General features: G+C 40.3%; 1 protein-coding gene across 4 annotated transcripts in view; it reads right to left on the bottom strand.

Annotated features, from left to right (window-relative positions):
• Positions 1-17,325, bottom strand: part of arid3a (AT rich interactive domain 3A (BRIGHT-like)) — a 52,813-nt gene that overhangs the window by 18,232 nt on the left and 17,256 nt on the right. For all 4 annotated transcript variants that reach the window (XM_042484152.1, XM_042484150.1, XM_042484148.1 and 1 more), the window contains exons 2-3: positions 14,493-15,222; positions 14,121-14,403 (exon numbers count right to left, since the gene is read on the bottom strand). In XM_042484152.1, coding sequence (XP_042340086.1) covers positions 14,121-14,403; positions 14,493-14,830 — 621 coding nt within the window. In that variant the 5' untranslated portion in view covers positions 14,831-15,222. The remainder of the gene's footprint in view (positions 1-14,120; positions 14,404-14,492; positions 15,223-17,325) is intronic.

Raw genomic sequence — 17,325 nt, forward strand, 5'->3', positions numbered from 1 at the left:
TTGTATATTGTACAAAACGAAAATGTACACTTTAAAAAAAAAAAAAACACAACAAGTTGTGGGTTTAATATCCCGTAAAATAAACACTAAAAGCTTGATTATCATCCTTTGATTCTGGTATCCATTTCTCAGTATTTTAAATTAAACATGATTTTTATTATACTTACATGGTGAAACCATGCCTGCCATTTAGACCTGTAATATAAAATAATTGAAATAAACACATCATTCAAACTTCTTTGTCTTTCAATAAAATACACATTGAGACCTCGAGCTAAGTATAACCACCTGTCAAATAAAAGTTAATTAAACGTAATTCAAATGGAGATTTTTTTGATTTGTAAATGATGTAAGATGAATGCTGTTCAAATAAAACTACGAACATCAAACACTACAGGCAGTTATAGCACACAATTTGGCTCACGCTATGCTGCTAAGGGCATACTGGCACGTAACAGGAGGAGCAAACATTTGCTACCTGCCTGTCTGTGTTTTGGGGGCAAAGTCAACACCTTCTTGAGTGGATGTTCCAAGCGAACGTTGGGTGTCCACAGCCCCAGGTGGAGTTTTTCTTTGATTGATCAATTCAGTTTGATAGTCATAAAACACTTTGTGAAATTAAGTAATGGGATTCTGATTTTGAACATCGTCAGAGCACATGGAAATCTGTGTCTGCTGCAATCTTTGCTTGTCTCTTTAAAAATAACTGAACTGAGTGAAAGAGTGCCGGTATCCACCTAGAGAGGAAACACTGTAACATTTTAATTTAGATCAATGACAAACATTAACTCAATAAATAGTTCCACTTGTGAATGCATAGGTAGAAGTGGGTGCTTTTGACTGCATTCACCCAGTAACTCAATACAGTGGTTCATTTCTTTTAAAAAGCACTCCATAAAACAGAAACAAAACTAATATTAAGTTGTTGTGTATAAAGTAACTAGGGCCAAACAAGTGGATTATATCACATTAGTTCTGAGTCCTTTACACCAGCTTCCTGTCTCTCAGAGAATTGATTTTAAAAATACTGATGTTGGTTTATAAAGCACCCAAATACCAAATACATCTGTGACCTTCTGCTGCACTATGAACCGTCGAGACCTCTCAGGTCCTTTAGGACACATCTGTTTGTTTGTCCCTGGAGACAAGACTTAACAAGCAGCATTTAGTTTTTAAGCACCACATATTTGAAACAAACTCCCAAAAAACTGCAGTTCCTTTGCAACTTTAAGTTCTTTTAACTCAAGGTCTAGGTCGAGGACGTTTCTATTTGCCACTGCCTTTTATTAAATGAAATATTTATCTGTTTTTTTATTATATATTATCTGTCTCTTTAATTGTATTTTAATTGTATTTAAACGACTTTTGTAGTGTGTTTCTTTTGCACTTTGTCTCTATGCTTTGGAAGTTTTATGCAGAGCACTTTAAATTGCCCTGTTGTTAAAATTTTCTATATAAATAAACTTGCCTTATGTATGAACAAATTTATTGGCAAAGTCCTGAAAAACTGGAATGACAGAATAAAACACCAGTGAGATATGACAGAAAGTTTGTCTTTGGGGTCTGCGGGGCCCAGAGACTCTGGAAATTCAATGATGTGCTAGAAATTCAATAATCTTTGAGGACATGGTTTCTTTGTGGTGTGAGAAGTTGTAAGTCACTCTGCAGGGCTTTGCCAAAGGATTTTTATGCTCGGCTTCAGCCGGATATAATTGGATGTACAGTATTCCCCACTGACACAAGACAAAGGTGAAAACCAACTGACGAAGACAGGACATGAAACCAGAATGAGCACTATCCCACGCTAACATGCTGCACTCCATTCCTGCCTGCTTCTGTCAGCTGCCCTGGCTTGCAGATTTGGATAAGAATCAGAAATAGCAGCCAGCTTTCCCAGGGCCCTGGAGAGTCTGATGTATGTAGCTGTGAGCAATCTGTTGTAACCACACCGCTAATGAGTAGTATCACCATGATGGACGCCCAAACTGGGCAGGGCAGAGCTGAACAGACTGAGGGGAGGGGAAGTGGGTGTAACAACAATTTAAGATTATAAAACCAGCGTGTTGAAAGAGAGCAACTGAATAACTGATGCTGCTCTCAGAATTGTCTGGTTTATTTATTTCCCCCACAAATTTCTTTACATAACACATAAGTATGTAAATGAGCCTTCTTCCCAAAATGGCAGAAAACTATGACCTAGATAATCATCTAATATGCGTTTGCGTGAAAGCTGAAGGTATTTATTCAGCGCCAGCGCAGATGCAGTGATAATGTGTCTGAAAGCAGAAAGATAGAGACAGAGATTAAAAGGTAGCTGAAGGTTCAGGAGAAGGTCTGCCACAGTGATTGTCTCTTGTGAGGTAAAGTTCACATATGTGGCCTAAATCTGAATTTTTTGCCCTCATGAAATAAGTGCCTGATTCGTTTGAGTTGTGTGGACGACACAGAAATCCAATTTTTTCCCAATAATATCTAAGAAACTCTCATAATCCAGAAGCCACAATAGCCATGGTAACCTGAAAACAAAAGACTGTCCAGCATAATAATTAACCGTGTCCTTCTGTTGCCATTGGAAAAAACGCTTCTTCAGAACAGGGGGCAGTCCCCTCCTGAACATGACAAATTGTCATCCAATCTCCACAGAAAATCATTGAGCTTTAAGACCTATAGTGTGAACGCAGCCTAAGAGTGATTTAATGTGATTAAAAAGGGGTGCTGTGCTACCATGCTGCTCCTCAGTATGGAGCACCTTGCTGTGCAGAAGGGAAGACATGCTGTTTGTTGCCTGCACTGTCAATCAGAGTGATGGATGCGCAGGGCGATGAGATTAATGTTTGACAATGGTGGCTTTAAAAACATATCAGGCCCCATGGAGGGCAGATATCTGTACATGTGGCTCTTTAGAGACTGAGATGTTGTGGCCACGTGGCAAAACCCGGCCTAATCAATAAGTGAATGGGCTGCAGCTGACCTCACGCTGCCCCCCGGGTTTGTCCTCTACATGGATTTTTTAAATTCTGGACACTTGGAAGCACAAACCCTAAGAAAAGCAATTTATATATAACTTGACCGTACCCTGTGTAGTTTTTTTTTGTAAACAAAGTTATGTTTATCCCTTTGAAACCTGAGCAAATAGGCTTGATTTCTTCTACAAGCATGGCAAGAAGACAATAGCAACCTCCCAAAAAATGCAAGAAGTTAGTACAAGAAAATAACCTGATAATTAGCTTGAAAAATACAAATAAATAAATAAATAAACAAAACAGAAATGAAAAAATAATGAGGAAATGACCTAGAAAAATGATTAAAAAGTATTAACTAATTTCTTATTGCAGACAGGCAAATTAAGAGGACACTGCTGGGTGTCCAATATCCAACTTAAAACTAACTTCACGGTAGTGAGGCTGCTAATTGATGGCAGTGTTATGAACTTTTCAGAATTTGGGAACAAGAAATTGGAGCATACACACTTGCTATAGTACCGTCTGTGTGGCCACAAAAAATGGGCTGCAAACAGATGTCTTCTCAAAAACATGTGGATGCGTAAACTATGAACTGATCCCAAGACTCACTGTTTCGCACCGTAGTGCATTATGTGTGTGTTTTCTATAGGGCTAGGAGGTAAAATACATACACTTTCTTATTGAGGAGGTAGTTATCAAACATCAAGTAGTTGGAAGGGTTAAACCCCCCCAAAAAAACAGCATACATACACAAAAAAGTTACGCCTGCACATTTGCTTCATGCCACACAAGGCTTTACTTTTATCCAGACGCACTTTCTTTCTCAGAAAAGAATTGGAGAGTTTAATATGCAGTTTTGCAAACATGGATGTAAAGTGTGTAGATGCTTGTATATGTTGTGTTTGTCCTTGTGCATGCGCAAGAGATACAGTATTAACAAAATGGGAACCCATAAATCAGGCACAATTTAATAACTTATCATAGTACCTTTAAATCTAAACTATCCCTCTCCTCTGTCGGAGAGGGAGATCTAGGCACTGGTTAGATAGAGCAAAGTTTACCAAAGTTCAATGACACATACTACACAAACTGTTATGGTACAAAGTTGGTAAAAAAGAATCATCAAAGTATCACTTTTAACAACTGTCCCATTTAACTGCAGGGCTGATATGGAGACAAAATGTGCAGCACACATAATTATCTTGACTCTTGACACATTTTGTGATGATGTTTACTTAACTTTACTACCACTTTTCTGTGTCTTTTTAAGATGATATTTCTTTTTTTCGCCAAAGACATCTTGAGTCGTCAAAGCGTGTAATCAATCAGATTAAGTATTGTCGATAAGCAAACATGCACATTCACACGGCCCTGAAATTTGGACACATCTATATGCAACCATTATCAATATTATTGTTTACGCCTGAGGCTTTCTTGCCAAGACATTTCAAAATATCTGCAGTGATAAAGATGTATTATCACTTTATACTGGACATCAAAAATCCCTATCCCTATTTTCTATCTGTAATGCGAACAGAGCCGTGCTCACACAACTGAGGAATCTCAGCTATTATCATACAGACAAGAATGAAACAGCGAGAGCGTTGTCACAGGGGTCAAATGTGAGTATGGATCAAAGCGCTTGTGGGGTCTTTTATGATACAGCGTCAGAGATGTGTACCCTGCTCTGCATAATGTTCGAGCAATTGAATGCAGAGACAGGCCTCAGACCTTGAGAACATGCAGCAAAATGTTTGACCTGTTTCTTCATTGATTCTTCCACGATTGAACGCTTTCAACGCACGCTACCTTTTCAAAAGCATCTGAAGGCGACTGCAAACATACACAGCTTTTGTTCAAATGAATGCCTTCCACTGGGCTGTAGTATGAAAAGATGCCTCTAAAGGGTTTGTTGACAACTGTGCCCTTTTGGCGCAGATCTATTTCTCAGCATACATGAAGACACAAGATTAGAGTTCCTTATGCGGGGACAAGAAGGGTTAAGAAAGAGACAAAGCAACAAATATTTCCTTTAGAAAGGAAGAAGAGAGATCAAAAATACGATTCACACACAACAGTGGCACAGACAATGGAGGATTTGTGTGAGGCTCAAAAAAAAAAAAAAAAATCATTTCCTCATTCTGTATGAACACACTGAAGTCAGGAGGGAGTTTGAGGGAGTAACCACACAAGTAATCAGCATAAAATGACAGCCAAAGAAAAAAATGGGATGAAGGCGCTAGCCTCAGCCTTTATGCAATCTTTGTTTACATTCCTGCTCCAACCCCCCTCTCCTTCTCCGTATTGAGTGTCTGCCAATTTCCAGAATCCCCATGGCTGTACAGTTTCTGACATCAGCTCGGCGCTGCACGTTGGACATGATTATAATGCTCTGCAGAGCTTCACAGTCAAAACGAGCATGTACTACACACTCTACTTGGCAGTGGTTCAAAGACTTTTGCCAACTGACTGATTTTTTTCCTGCTCCCTCAGTCACACCTACTCTTCCCCTCCTGTGCTGTTCCTCCAACACTCAACAGGAAGACTCACAGAGGTCTTCCCATGCTGCTGCAACCTTTGTTTTTGGCCTTTTGTTCTCCTGACACGAACAGGGCCCATTAACCTCTTGTTTTCTTTTTGTTAATCACAGATCGCTGCACGCAGAGTGCCCCAGTGCTGATTAATTTAACCCCTGCATACTCCTGTGAAAAAACAGAAAAAGGTTCCAGCTGATCATATAGGGGGTTGCTCTGGAGTTAATGTACTCTGAAATAATGAGGTAAATCTAGGTTAATGGATTACAGAAAACCATAAGAGAAGTGTATAAAATGTTGGTTGAGTAATTAACAAGTTGTGAAATGATGAATAATTCTTAAACATATTGGTGCTAGTTATTCGTTAACAAGAAATAAGCCAGTGGATCAAGGGATGAAGGACAACAAGCTGTCCATTAAATGGACAACAATTAACTGTGTGATTGTCTCACATGTCTACATGAGTTTTTGTAGAGAAACATTCATTAGGAATGTTGAGAAAGTTTATATCTTTTATTTAAGGCAGCTTCTCTGCAGATTTCAGTTTTGCCTTTCCACTTATTTTTTTTAACTGAACAAATCTATGGCTATTCGTATTAAAATGCAAAAACAACATGGTCTGACCCCGTCACACAACCTGAGCATAGACCAAAAGGCCTGTGTGAGACTATGGAGGAATATAAACCAAATGAGCACTTATCAGACAGCTGTATCAGCAGAAACCTGACGGGCAATCCCAATAAGTGTCGCTCCCAATTGGCTCTCATTCGAGCTACACACTTCCTGTAGTCACTAACAGCCCCCTCCCCCAACTCCCAATGAGTGTGTGTGTGTGTGTGTGTGTGTGTGTGTGTGTGTGTGTGTGTGTGCGAGCAATTTAATGTTTAATGCCAACTCCCCTCCATTTGCCCTGATCATGGTGAGTGCCATGAATTTTTAAAGACATCCCTACTTTACTGTCCATCTGGGCTCCATCTGCCCAGCTGCTGGTGTTTAAAGCAGACAGAGACACAGGAGAGGAGACTTCAAAGGCTTATCTTGGTCTCTGGATGAATTCTGGCCTGAGGAGGATATTGTTTATAAAGGGGGCAGGGGAACTGGGGCCATAGCATTGACGACACATTAATGAAACCAGATTGTAATCACACGTCCATAGATATTTAGTGGAGCTGCTCAGGAGCTAACAGATTAGCCAACTGGCAAAGCCTTGTTTCCACCAAGTAATCAGGTTCTGTTCAGTGTGCTAGATACACTAGAAACACTGCCGTCTGTTGTTTAATCAATAGAGAATCATAACTCTTGCTCGCACTACAGTGGACTATAACCACTGTTCCTATGGTAGCAAGTTTACATACATTTGTCAACTATAACAGCAAAATAAAAGTATGTTTTGCTACCTTTTCATCTTAGCTGGCTATAGGTTAAAATAATTAAATTCGCTGTGCCTCTCAAAGGCTAAAGCTACTGGCAAATTTTGATTTGGAAAGTTTTCTTATTGCATGAATCAATCAACACACCTTTAATGTCAATATGAACTTTGTCTGTTCCATTTGTTTTTATCGACTCTCTTGCATGACATGTTAGTGATAAATGGACCTTCAAGCATTTAAAAGATGCAAATGAGTTTAAACCAGTTTTGGTGAACTGCAAATATTCTATTTCATCACTCGGAGAAAAAATGTGGTGGAGCATCTTTCCTGTGTGCTCTGGCAGCCTTACAGTCCTGCCTGTTCTTTGTTTGAGCTGAAAATGTCACACTATCCCATCCATGGACAATCTGTGAGGTGTAGACGCTTGTCTGAATTATCGGTGAAAAGGAAGTACAGTGAGAGCTGAACTGAGCAGTGACACAGCTATTACCATCTGGTAACAACCCCATCTACGTAATTACTGATTGAATGCAAAACAGATCTACGGTTCAGGTACATGTCAGTACAGATAATGTGTGGTTTTAAAAGTAATATGGCCTACGGAGAGTGTGTGGTTGAAACGCAGCTGCACATGAGGCAGGAAAATATAAAAGAATTTAAATTACTTTTCTCTTTCAAAAATATATTGGGACTCCAGCAGCTGGCTAACACTTTTATCTAGATAGCTCTTAGTTAACTATAGCAAGACAAGCTTAACGCTGCTACCACAGCTTATGATGTATGCTGAGTACTTCCCACAACACTGCTTATGCATGTTTTACATGGTAACCTTTTATTGTAAAATGCATGTGTTTGGGAAGTACTGAGCAAATGACTGAAGCAATGAGATTATATTGCACAAGTTGTGTTATAGAAATTAAGATGTATTGATGTTTTAATATTTTGCTGTTGTTAAATGCGGCTCCTCTTTCATGTCAGTTTTATCATTGTGGAGGGCTGTGAGAAAAATGTTTTTTTTTTACGAATTCAATGTAACACGGGGTGAGAAATTGATATACAAATGGTCAGTTATTCCTTTAACCTTTAAATGAGTGTTAAGATTTCCTGATATGGATATTTACCGGGGCAGATGTATGAGGGAGAGCTCGAGGGTTGCAGAGGTATCACTGAAATAACTCAGCTGAATTGGCACTCTACCAGCAACACAAATCAGTTTCAATTACAATATAAACGTATCCAATGCTGCTGGCATAATTTGATATCTGCATAAATACTTTATTTAATTCAGCCGCACCCTGCCACAGCCATTTATAACGCTGCTGCCAAAGTTCCTTAAATATTTTGATTAATTCACTTAAAAACTGCAGCACCCCCTGGCTTGATTTAGTCTGACCTTTCAGTTTGAGAGTGGGGTGAGAGGAAGGTGGCCGTCTGATCCACCAGGAATGCAGGTCGGGCCTTAGCTGATATATCTTAGCCACACACATGCACAGCCTGGGGGCAAAACTTCACCTAAAAGTGATTTTGTGTGCATGCTTCATCACCTACATGGAAACTTGGATCTAGACAGGTGTGAAGATATCCAAGGACTTTCGCTGAACCTATTTTATTGCACTCTTTTGTCAGTAATTTTCCATTAAAAAGGTCTGTTTTACTGGTTTTCTGGTCTACTCTTGGATTCAAAACCAAATTAGTTTTAAGCCTGTTGTTAGATTACAATCTAATTGGTGTGCTTTGTATTTCTGCTAATTGTTACAACTTCCTGTTCACCTTTCTAATTTACATTTCCCTCCAGCTACATAATTAAATTTTTTTATTTTCTGGCAATTTTTTTAAAATAAATACATTTATCTTGGACTGGGTCATGAACCATCATAGCTGTAATCTCCATAGACACACTGCACGTGATAATGGGACTTTACAATGACGTGACTGAACAGAGAAAAGGACAGTTCTCCGTTTGGAAGGGCTCCAACTGCTGCTGACTGATAGAGGTATGCCGGGTTTCTGCTGAGGATCTGGGGTTCCCAGTGGCCACATTATCACCCTCCCTCAGGCACATTCCAACAGCCTCCACCCACCTGCCCAAAATAAACTGTACAGCCTTAACCCTTTCCTCCCCACCCTGTGTGCCCTCCAAAACACTTACCCTACACACGATGTAACTCCAGAACACATGTATGTGTGAGTTATAGGGTTTCACGATGCTAGTCAAAATGCGATTTAAAAAAAAATTCAGACAAACATCAATTTGATTATTATTGCTTGAAGGGCAGACAACTCATCTGTAATGGTACGAAACGCTACATTTAAGCAGTGGACAATAACAGAGTACACTTACTTAAGTACAGTTTTTAAGTATCTGTTCTTAACTTGAGTATTTTCTTTAAACTACATGCTTTGACTCAACTTGTAGTTGTGGTCAAGACTGTACTAACCGAGACCAAGACCCAAGACTTGACCGAGACCAGAGTGTGCCGAGACTGAGACAAAACCAAGACTTTAAGGGGCCAAAACTGAGTCAAGACCACAACCAAACCAGGGCGGGACCGAGTCAAGACCAAGTATAAACAGTTTTCCTCTGATTTCTATGAATGGTGGCAGCCTTATCAGTGACTAAAAAGCAAATTACAAACGATTTACGTGATTGGCTGGATTTGAAGAAGGAAGTTTTACATTCAATAAAAGTAATTATGTTTACAAATGAAACTGTTTTGGTCTCAACTGGTCTCTGTATCCAGTCCACTATGTCCGAGACAGAGATAAGACTGAGACTAAATGTGTTTGATTCGAAGACGAGACCCTCAGAAAATAATCTCAAGACCAAGACCGAGTCGAGCACTACAACACTAGACTCAAATAAGACAAATATTGTACTTTTGACCCTACTATATTTCTAAGTACACTCTTGTTACTTGTTACATTTGCTTTGAAGTCAGCAGATTATTTTTTTTCTTTTCTAAAATGTAAAAGTCCACCAACTTTGATCATGCAGTTTTGCGTGTGGTTTGTTTGTCGAAGCGATGCCCCTATAAATTGAATTAATATAGTCTTCAAATTATGACTTGTTTACTTGCTTAATTTGCAAGCAAGTCAGTGCTTTCAGTGGGTTGTTTTAGAGTCATTAGTATCTGTAAATGTACTACGACAATATACAACAAAACCTTGATTAAAAAAAGAAAAACTACTTTGAGAACGTCAATCTTTTTAAAAGCAAATTTTCTAGTACTTAAGTAGTATTTTGACTCAGGAAATTTTACTTGTATAGGAGTAATTTTTGACCAGGAGTATCTATACTTTGACTTAAGTGAACAAGTTGTTTTCTTTATGCACCACTGCATTTAAGAATAACAACTACATCTCTTGTCTGTTCTCTAAAATGCACTTGAACAAATATTTTCCTGAAAATGCACACCTCACTATAGCCAGACATTGCCACAGTCCAAAACACTTAACCAGTTATTAAGGCGTGCTGCTTAGACATTTAATTTAAATCCAGCCTGTCGTCACAGACTTTTATGATAAAAACAGACTTTAATTTTCATGTATGGTTACTTAGTTCTGCTTGACTATAATCCGCTGTTAAGAAATGTTAATCAGCCACCAAAACTGGACCCAAACTGCCAATGTTATGCATCTGTACTGAGACAATAAAGACAGAGAGAAGGGGGGGAGATGTTGAAAGGTGAACTACTGCATGCAATATTCCTGTGGGCCTAATTACTAATAACTTACTCAGATCACAATGTCAGCCTCATTGATTTTTGTTAATTTCTCCCCGATTTCAGATCATTGTCCTATTGAGAAGATTTTGGTGCCACTATATTCTGTTGCAGTCATTCTCCCGAGGAGCGCAGGTACGGAGGACCCAGATGTACTGACCAATCGGAGTAGACTGTTTTTTTGGGTTTTTTTTTTTTTTTTGAGAGGGCAACTTTAGCCTTCAGACAGACAGTGAATATGGCAGTTACAGTTTGGAGGAAATTGCTGGCGTGCAGCCCCAATAAGTCATATCATTTTGCTTTGGGCTTGTTTGACTCACCCTTATTACAGTTATTACAATAAAATTTCAATATTTGACAAATTTCCTAACTTCCTGTTCAAAGTTTGCACTGAAAATGTAGTAAAAAAAAAAAACTGTGGTCTGTGGATTTAAGTGCTGTCTCCTTTTCACGTGACAAGAAGAAACCACAAATGGCGGTTTCAGACAGAAAAAGAAGAAGCAGAAGGAAAATGGCGCCCACTAAATATAAATTAAGGCTGAAATCACTGAGTTTGATTTGCATGGGGCTAGAATTACCAAGGGACAGACTGTCTTCGTCATAACAGGTCAGTCATTTTTGCTTTACACAGCACATTCGTAGAGCATTATAATCACAGGCTGAAGCTGCAATTATTACTAATCACAGTAATCATACAACGACCAAATGAGTCCTGTGTGAATAACATGCAAGACTAAAATCCTGTATTCACAATGTTATAAACTATCAGCACTATGGAACCCAGACTCCCTGCAAACAGATGAGGCCATTGTTGCTTTATTTCCTTTATCAAGATAAAATGCAGAAGGTTTTAAATGACAACGTATAGTTTGGTCTCCTCCTCTGCTCTGTCCCCCTATAGCAGGAGGATTGTGACATTGTGCAGGCGTTTTATTCAACAATGGATTGGGTAACACTATCTTTACAACCAATATACTGGCTGTCTTGATTATATAACCGTCAGCGGCTCACTGACATGTCATGATAAAAATGTTCTGCATTTTTTACCTGACATATGAAAACCACCAACTGTTAAGGGTATCAATTCAGTCATTTACAGAGGGAGGGGTGGACTATTTAGAGAGCAGAGTGTAGGTTTTATATTCCATACGCTCTGTAATTACAAGAAATAGGCCTTAAATTACAGAATATATGGTTAGGTTTAAAAATGAAGCTTGGGTTGAAGTTTGCTTACCTCTAACATACTAAAGGCATCAGTATCAAAATCTCGTCTTAACAACTCCCAAACCAGTTTCCTCTTTCAAAAGAGTTTGGTTATCTCTGCTCGGATAAAAGACAAGCTCATCTCATGCTGTCAGGCACGTTTTATGGCTGGAAATATTGCTACAGGCCATGAGTGTGTTTGAGTTTCTATAGTGGCTTCCATTATGTTATATAAGCTACCCTTACATAAAATGGTGGCTCAACAATATGCCAAATTTTAATCCCAGTAAAGCAGTCCAAAATTAAGCATGTATGCATGTTTAGATAAGCATGGGGAAACTTGAAAACAGGCAATAAATTGCTTTCCCAGTGCTGGTTGAGCAGTGCTATATTCAGGGCTCTGCAGACAAGTACGACTTTCTATATTTTTCTGGTCCCGTTTGATGTCACAGCCAAGAAAACAGGTTAGTAAACAGCAGAAAGAACCACAGAGGCAAGTGAAAATGTTGTTGTGGTTGTTTCTTTTTTTAATATCTGTTACTTATTCAGACTATCTCTCAAACTCTCAACTGCTTGGGCTGAGATGGAGAAGAATTTTGTTGTGGCTTGTCATTGCATCACAAAAAAAGGGGCACTGTTGCAAATTTCAGCTGGAACGCCCTCCAAAGTTGAATTTCCGACTTGTGAAAATGGAACAATTGTACTGTTTATTAGTTAGCACTTCTGTCTTGTTTTAGACTCACACAGCGCTGTTCAAGTTCTATTTGTGGATATGTTTTTACTGCGTTTGTATGCTTAAAAATACAGCGTAATGTGTTGTTATCAACTGGTATTGCTAACAATGGCCAATCTGACTAGAACTGGTATTGATAGTAACAATGTTACAGGAACTGCAAACCCAGATCCAGGGTGAGTCTTGAGTGAGATGGAGACAGCTGCTTGGAGGAAGGCAGGCTTTGCTCTCTCAGGCTCAAAAAGAATAATATTTGCTGCCTTTTGCTTAAAAGCAGGATATTTACAGCTCACAGCAACTTAACATGATACAGTTTGATACTTTGATACTAGTTTCTGCAATAAAAAAAAATGCAAATTCCTGAACTGTATTAGCTCAGAGGGCTAAACTGGCTCATTTTCTTATCCCATTCAAACTATATGTAAAAAAAAAAAATACACACATTGTACAGCCAAACATAATTCTCAGTGGAGTACGGCCCTAGTTCTTACACAAAAGCAAAAGGGTTAAGGGTTGCATTGATGAACTGAATCCGTTAAGGACACTAATTTTTTTTTTTTTTTGGTCAGAAAAGGTCATTTCTCTTCTTACAGTTTGTATCTTATTTTAGAAAGAAAGTTAAAAGATCCAGTGTAATGACTAAATATCCCTTAAGTGGAGCATTTTAATCAAATTTCATACTGTACTTGTGGTGGGTAGCAATTTAAATTGTGCAACTGTCCATCTACTCTAAAATATGGCGTCACTTTGTGTAGCAACTGTGACAGAAAATGCAAAGATATTAAGTAAAAAACAAGTAATTGAGTATTTTATCATTGGCAGTGAACATGTCGATTCTACATCTTTCCCCCGTCTCTCTGTCTGTTTTATCAGCAGCAGCCCCCCATATAAACTAAGCTGTTGACAGACTTAAATCCCTTCATGTAAACAGCCTGTCTTATTCCACCGGGGCCTCCCTCATAATATCCAGCCCACTAGCATGTTTACAGTAAACGCCAGCATGGTAAAGCTGTTAAAATGCACCCTAGCCCACCGCCCTTCCCTCCTGCTGCACTCAGCTTCTCTTCCTCTGCTCACACTCCTATTCATTTCACTCTCAGGCCAAGTCAGTAAATGTCAAGTCTCACCAGGGACTAAGCCACTCGGCCAGAAAAACGAATTGTTTAAGACAAGAACCTTTAGCAGATGTGCCCTGCCAGAATGTCAGGTGGCAAAGACAAACTTAAAAGCCTCAGCTCAGAGTTTATCAACATTTGGCTGCTGGCTGGTGCTAATTTCCCACCCTGGTCAGATTACTTCAGCTGGGAAAGTGACATGATGTGACGGGTGTGAGGGCCAGATGTTGCTCAGTGGTCACCAACCAACATTTTAGATTTATGTACATCCTCTGTGTGCTATAGCAGCTGACTTTAGGGTGTATTTTAGGGATTTAGTTGATTCTCCACGGTGACAACATGAATGCATGATTCAGAGCTGCAGACTTTGACTGAAACTCCAGTAGCAACGTTTATTTACATGCGATTGTGTATAACAATAAGTGCAACAGAAGAAAACATCAAGCAGAGGAGCAAGTAAGAGATATGAAGACATCCTACCTGTCTGAACTGCTCCTCGTAGGTCCATTCTCCGTGGTCCTGTCCACCCAGATGACTGTGCGTGGCGTGGGGAGGTAGGATGGATACGCGGGGCTCCTGGTCGACACTGGGACGGGCCTTCAGCAGCTGGGAGTGAGGGTGGAGTTGGCGGTGTGGCAGCAGGAGGATGCCCTTCCCAGGAGCCACTGCGTCATGGCCTGTCGGCAGACCCTCATCGGCCAGGTCGTCGTCAAAGTCTTCTTCCATCTCACCTTCAAAGTCTTCCTCATCCCATTTCTGTTTGCTGTGTGTTTTAAAAACAGAATGTTTTTAAAAAATAAATGCACCAATAAAGAGTACTACTGGCAGAGATGATAGAGATTAAGCACTCACATCTGCTCCTCCTCATCTGACCCCATCATGTCCTTGTAATGCTCCTCCCCATCTTCATTGTCATCATCATCACCTTCATCGTCGCCACTGCTGCGATCTGACATGGGACTGTCCGACACTCTCTGCAGCCCGGCCGCAGCAGCACGCATGGCCGCCAGCGCTGCCATCTGGGCCTGCTCCGCCTCAGGGACTGGGCTCCCCATCGGCTCATCCCCTCCTCCAACAATTGTGCGGACCTGAGTGTGCTGGGCGGCGGCTTGCTGCTGTAGCTGCTGCTCCATCAGCAGCTTGGCCCTCTGCTGCCTGTGCAGGTTCTCCATGACGGCCTGCAGCTTCATCTCCGGGGAAAGCGGCACAGCGTTCAGCTGCCTTCCTTCCCCTCCCTCCCCCACTGAAGGAGCACCAGTCCGGGGCCGGTCAGGGGACGATGTTGGATCCTTTTGTCCAACAGTGCCTGTAGTGAAGCAGCTAGCAGCTGGCTGGAGGTTTGGAGGTTATGGTTATGAAGCGGAAGAAGAAGGAGGAGGAGGAGGAGGGGGGTTGGTTGGAGCTCTGAGAAAGGCCGGCTGCAGTCCAGGAGACAGAGGCCTCTCTCTTGTCTCAATGGTTTTTCCTGTAGTTGGGGGGACACCAAAGCCGGCAGTAGAGCTGACTCGCACAGCGTTCAATGAGGCACGAGCAGCGGAAGCGAAAGTAGGAGGACAAGAGTATGCTGACAGGCTACAAAGACCTGAGGGAGAGAAAGAATAACAAAGTCTAAGACTGCTACTTCCCCACTGTCTGTTTGCATCAATATCTTCAGTTGTGGCAGCACCAAAACTGTGAAAAACTTTCCCCAAAGCATCCTGTTCATGGCCCCCTGTTGGCTTTAGAATTGATTTTAGGATTATACTGATCACTTTAAAAGCTCTTCTGGGTCTGGCCCCAAACCACATATCAGAAATGCTGACCCAATATGAGCCAGTTCGCAGCTTTAGATCCTCAAGTGGGACAAAATTAATATTCAGAGGTGTGACTCTGCTCAGGTATGACTTCTGGCCATTCAAAGTTGAGGCTTTTTCTAAAGGTGGTCACGCTTTTGCCATCAAGGCCCCTCGGCTTTGTAATGACCTGCTTGTGGAGATACGGTAGAATCAGTGTCTTCTATTAAATCACTTCTTAAAACCCATTTTTACATACCTGCTTTCATGTGATGTCATCTTTTGATTTGTCTTTTAATCTATCTTTTAACTTATCTTTTCATACTGTCTTGATCCTGCTTATTATAATTATCATCATTAATAATAATAATAATCATAATAATAATAACATTACTGTGTTTTATCTTATTTTGTGCAGTATTTTTGTATTTGCTTTTGCATTGGCTTTATTTTGTCTGTTTTGCAAACCACCCATTATATAAAGCCATAAAGATGCTGGATGATACGGCAAGAAAAAAGTCCAACATATTATTTGAGAAACTTGATCAGTCACTTTTAGATTCACAACTATCAAGATCTGAACTGAACTGAAATTTGGTTTAACTTTTTAAGGTCTCAGAATAGCAGAAAAGTACAGTGATGACTAAAGAGTTACTCTGTCAATTCAAATCACGACTTGAAAATATGTGGCAGAGAAGCAAAAACCTAATTTCTCACACAAAAATGCAGTAAGAAATCAATGTGAAGCACAAGTGTGCAGTCACTTCTCGAGTTGTCAGTTGTGCAACGTGCAGGATTACTCACACAAACAGACCAGACAAGCTGCTCGCACAGGACAGAGTGTTTTAGCCTGAACAACAAGAGGAAGTGAAATCACAGGAAGAACCGTCACTTTCTTCACCTGGTTGGCTCAAAGCCAAGATGAATATCAGCCCGCCAGGAAAGCAGAGCGACAGTCAACACTGTCTCGTCTATACTGTCTCACATAATAAATTAATATTCAGAGGTGTGACTCTGCTCAGGTCTGACTGCTGTTTTTCCCTTCATTAGAGACATAGTGGGGAGTTTTTCCCGCACGTGCCTAGGTATGCAAAGAAGTGTGTGTATTAAACAATGAGCTTCTTCAACGGCTATAACGCAAGTGATACCACCTATAGCCCAGAGTTATACTGGAGGAAGGGTATAACTGTCTGCTCTGCCCGCTCTCTGTTGTGAACTTGTTCAAAATGTTAAGAAGTCTGGGTTTGTTACTCAGATCAGTCAGGCAGAGATAAGAACTGTACACCGAGTCAACAGCGTGTGGGGAAATGAATTTCAAGTGCAGGTGCTGGACATGCTGAAGTGCCAGTCATGACAGAAGGCAGCGCTGACTGTACACCACAACTCATCTCAGCGATGCTGACTAATCCATGAACAGGCGGACCGCTGTAGCCACCACCTGCCCCAATCTTGTACATTCAGAGACATCTGGGGGTTTTTTGCATTGCACTTTTACACAGAATACACTCTGGATGAAAGCATTAATAAATAACAGTTAAATTTGAACCACTGTTTCAAGTGACCCTGTGCTGATATTTTGGTTTTAGGTTGCACTGACGTTCAGTTAAAAAAATATATATATACCATAAAAGTAAACTGTCAGAAGACTCCACTTCTCTCTACCTTGTTCCCCCTGTGACGTCTTTCATACCATTTTAGAGAAACTGTTTTGTCTTTTACTCTTGAAGCTGATATTTGCTATGATTATAACTGAGCAACATTAAGAAGACTTTCAGTGTTTCAGCCTCGTTAAAAAAAACAAACTAACATCAGAGTGCAAAAATCTCTTGAAACAGTTTATCAGAGTAAAGAAAACATACAAAACTTTCCTCCAGTGGAGCAAGGTTTCGCAAAATACTTGTTAGTCAGCAGCT

The sequence above is a fragment of the Plectropomus leopardus genome, chromosome 3 (genome assembly GCF_008729295.1).
Source record: "Plectropomus leopardus isolate mb chromosome 3, YSFRI_Pleo_2.0, whole genome shotgun sequence".
NCBI lineage: Eukaryota > Metazoa > Chordata > Actinopteri > Perciformes > Serranidae > Plectropomus > Plectropomus leopardus.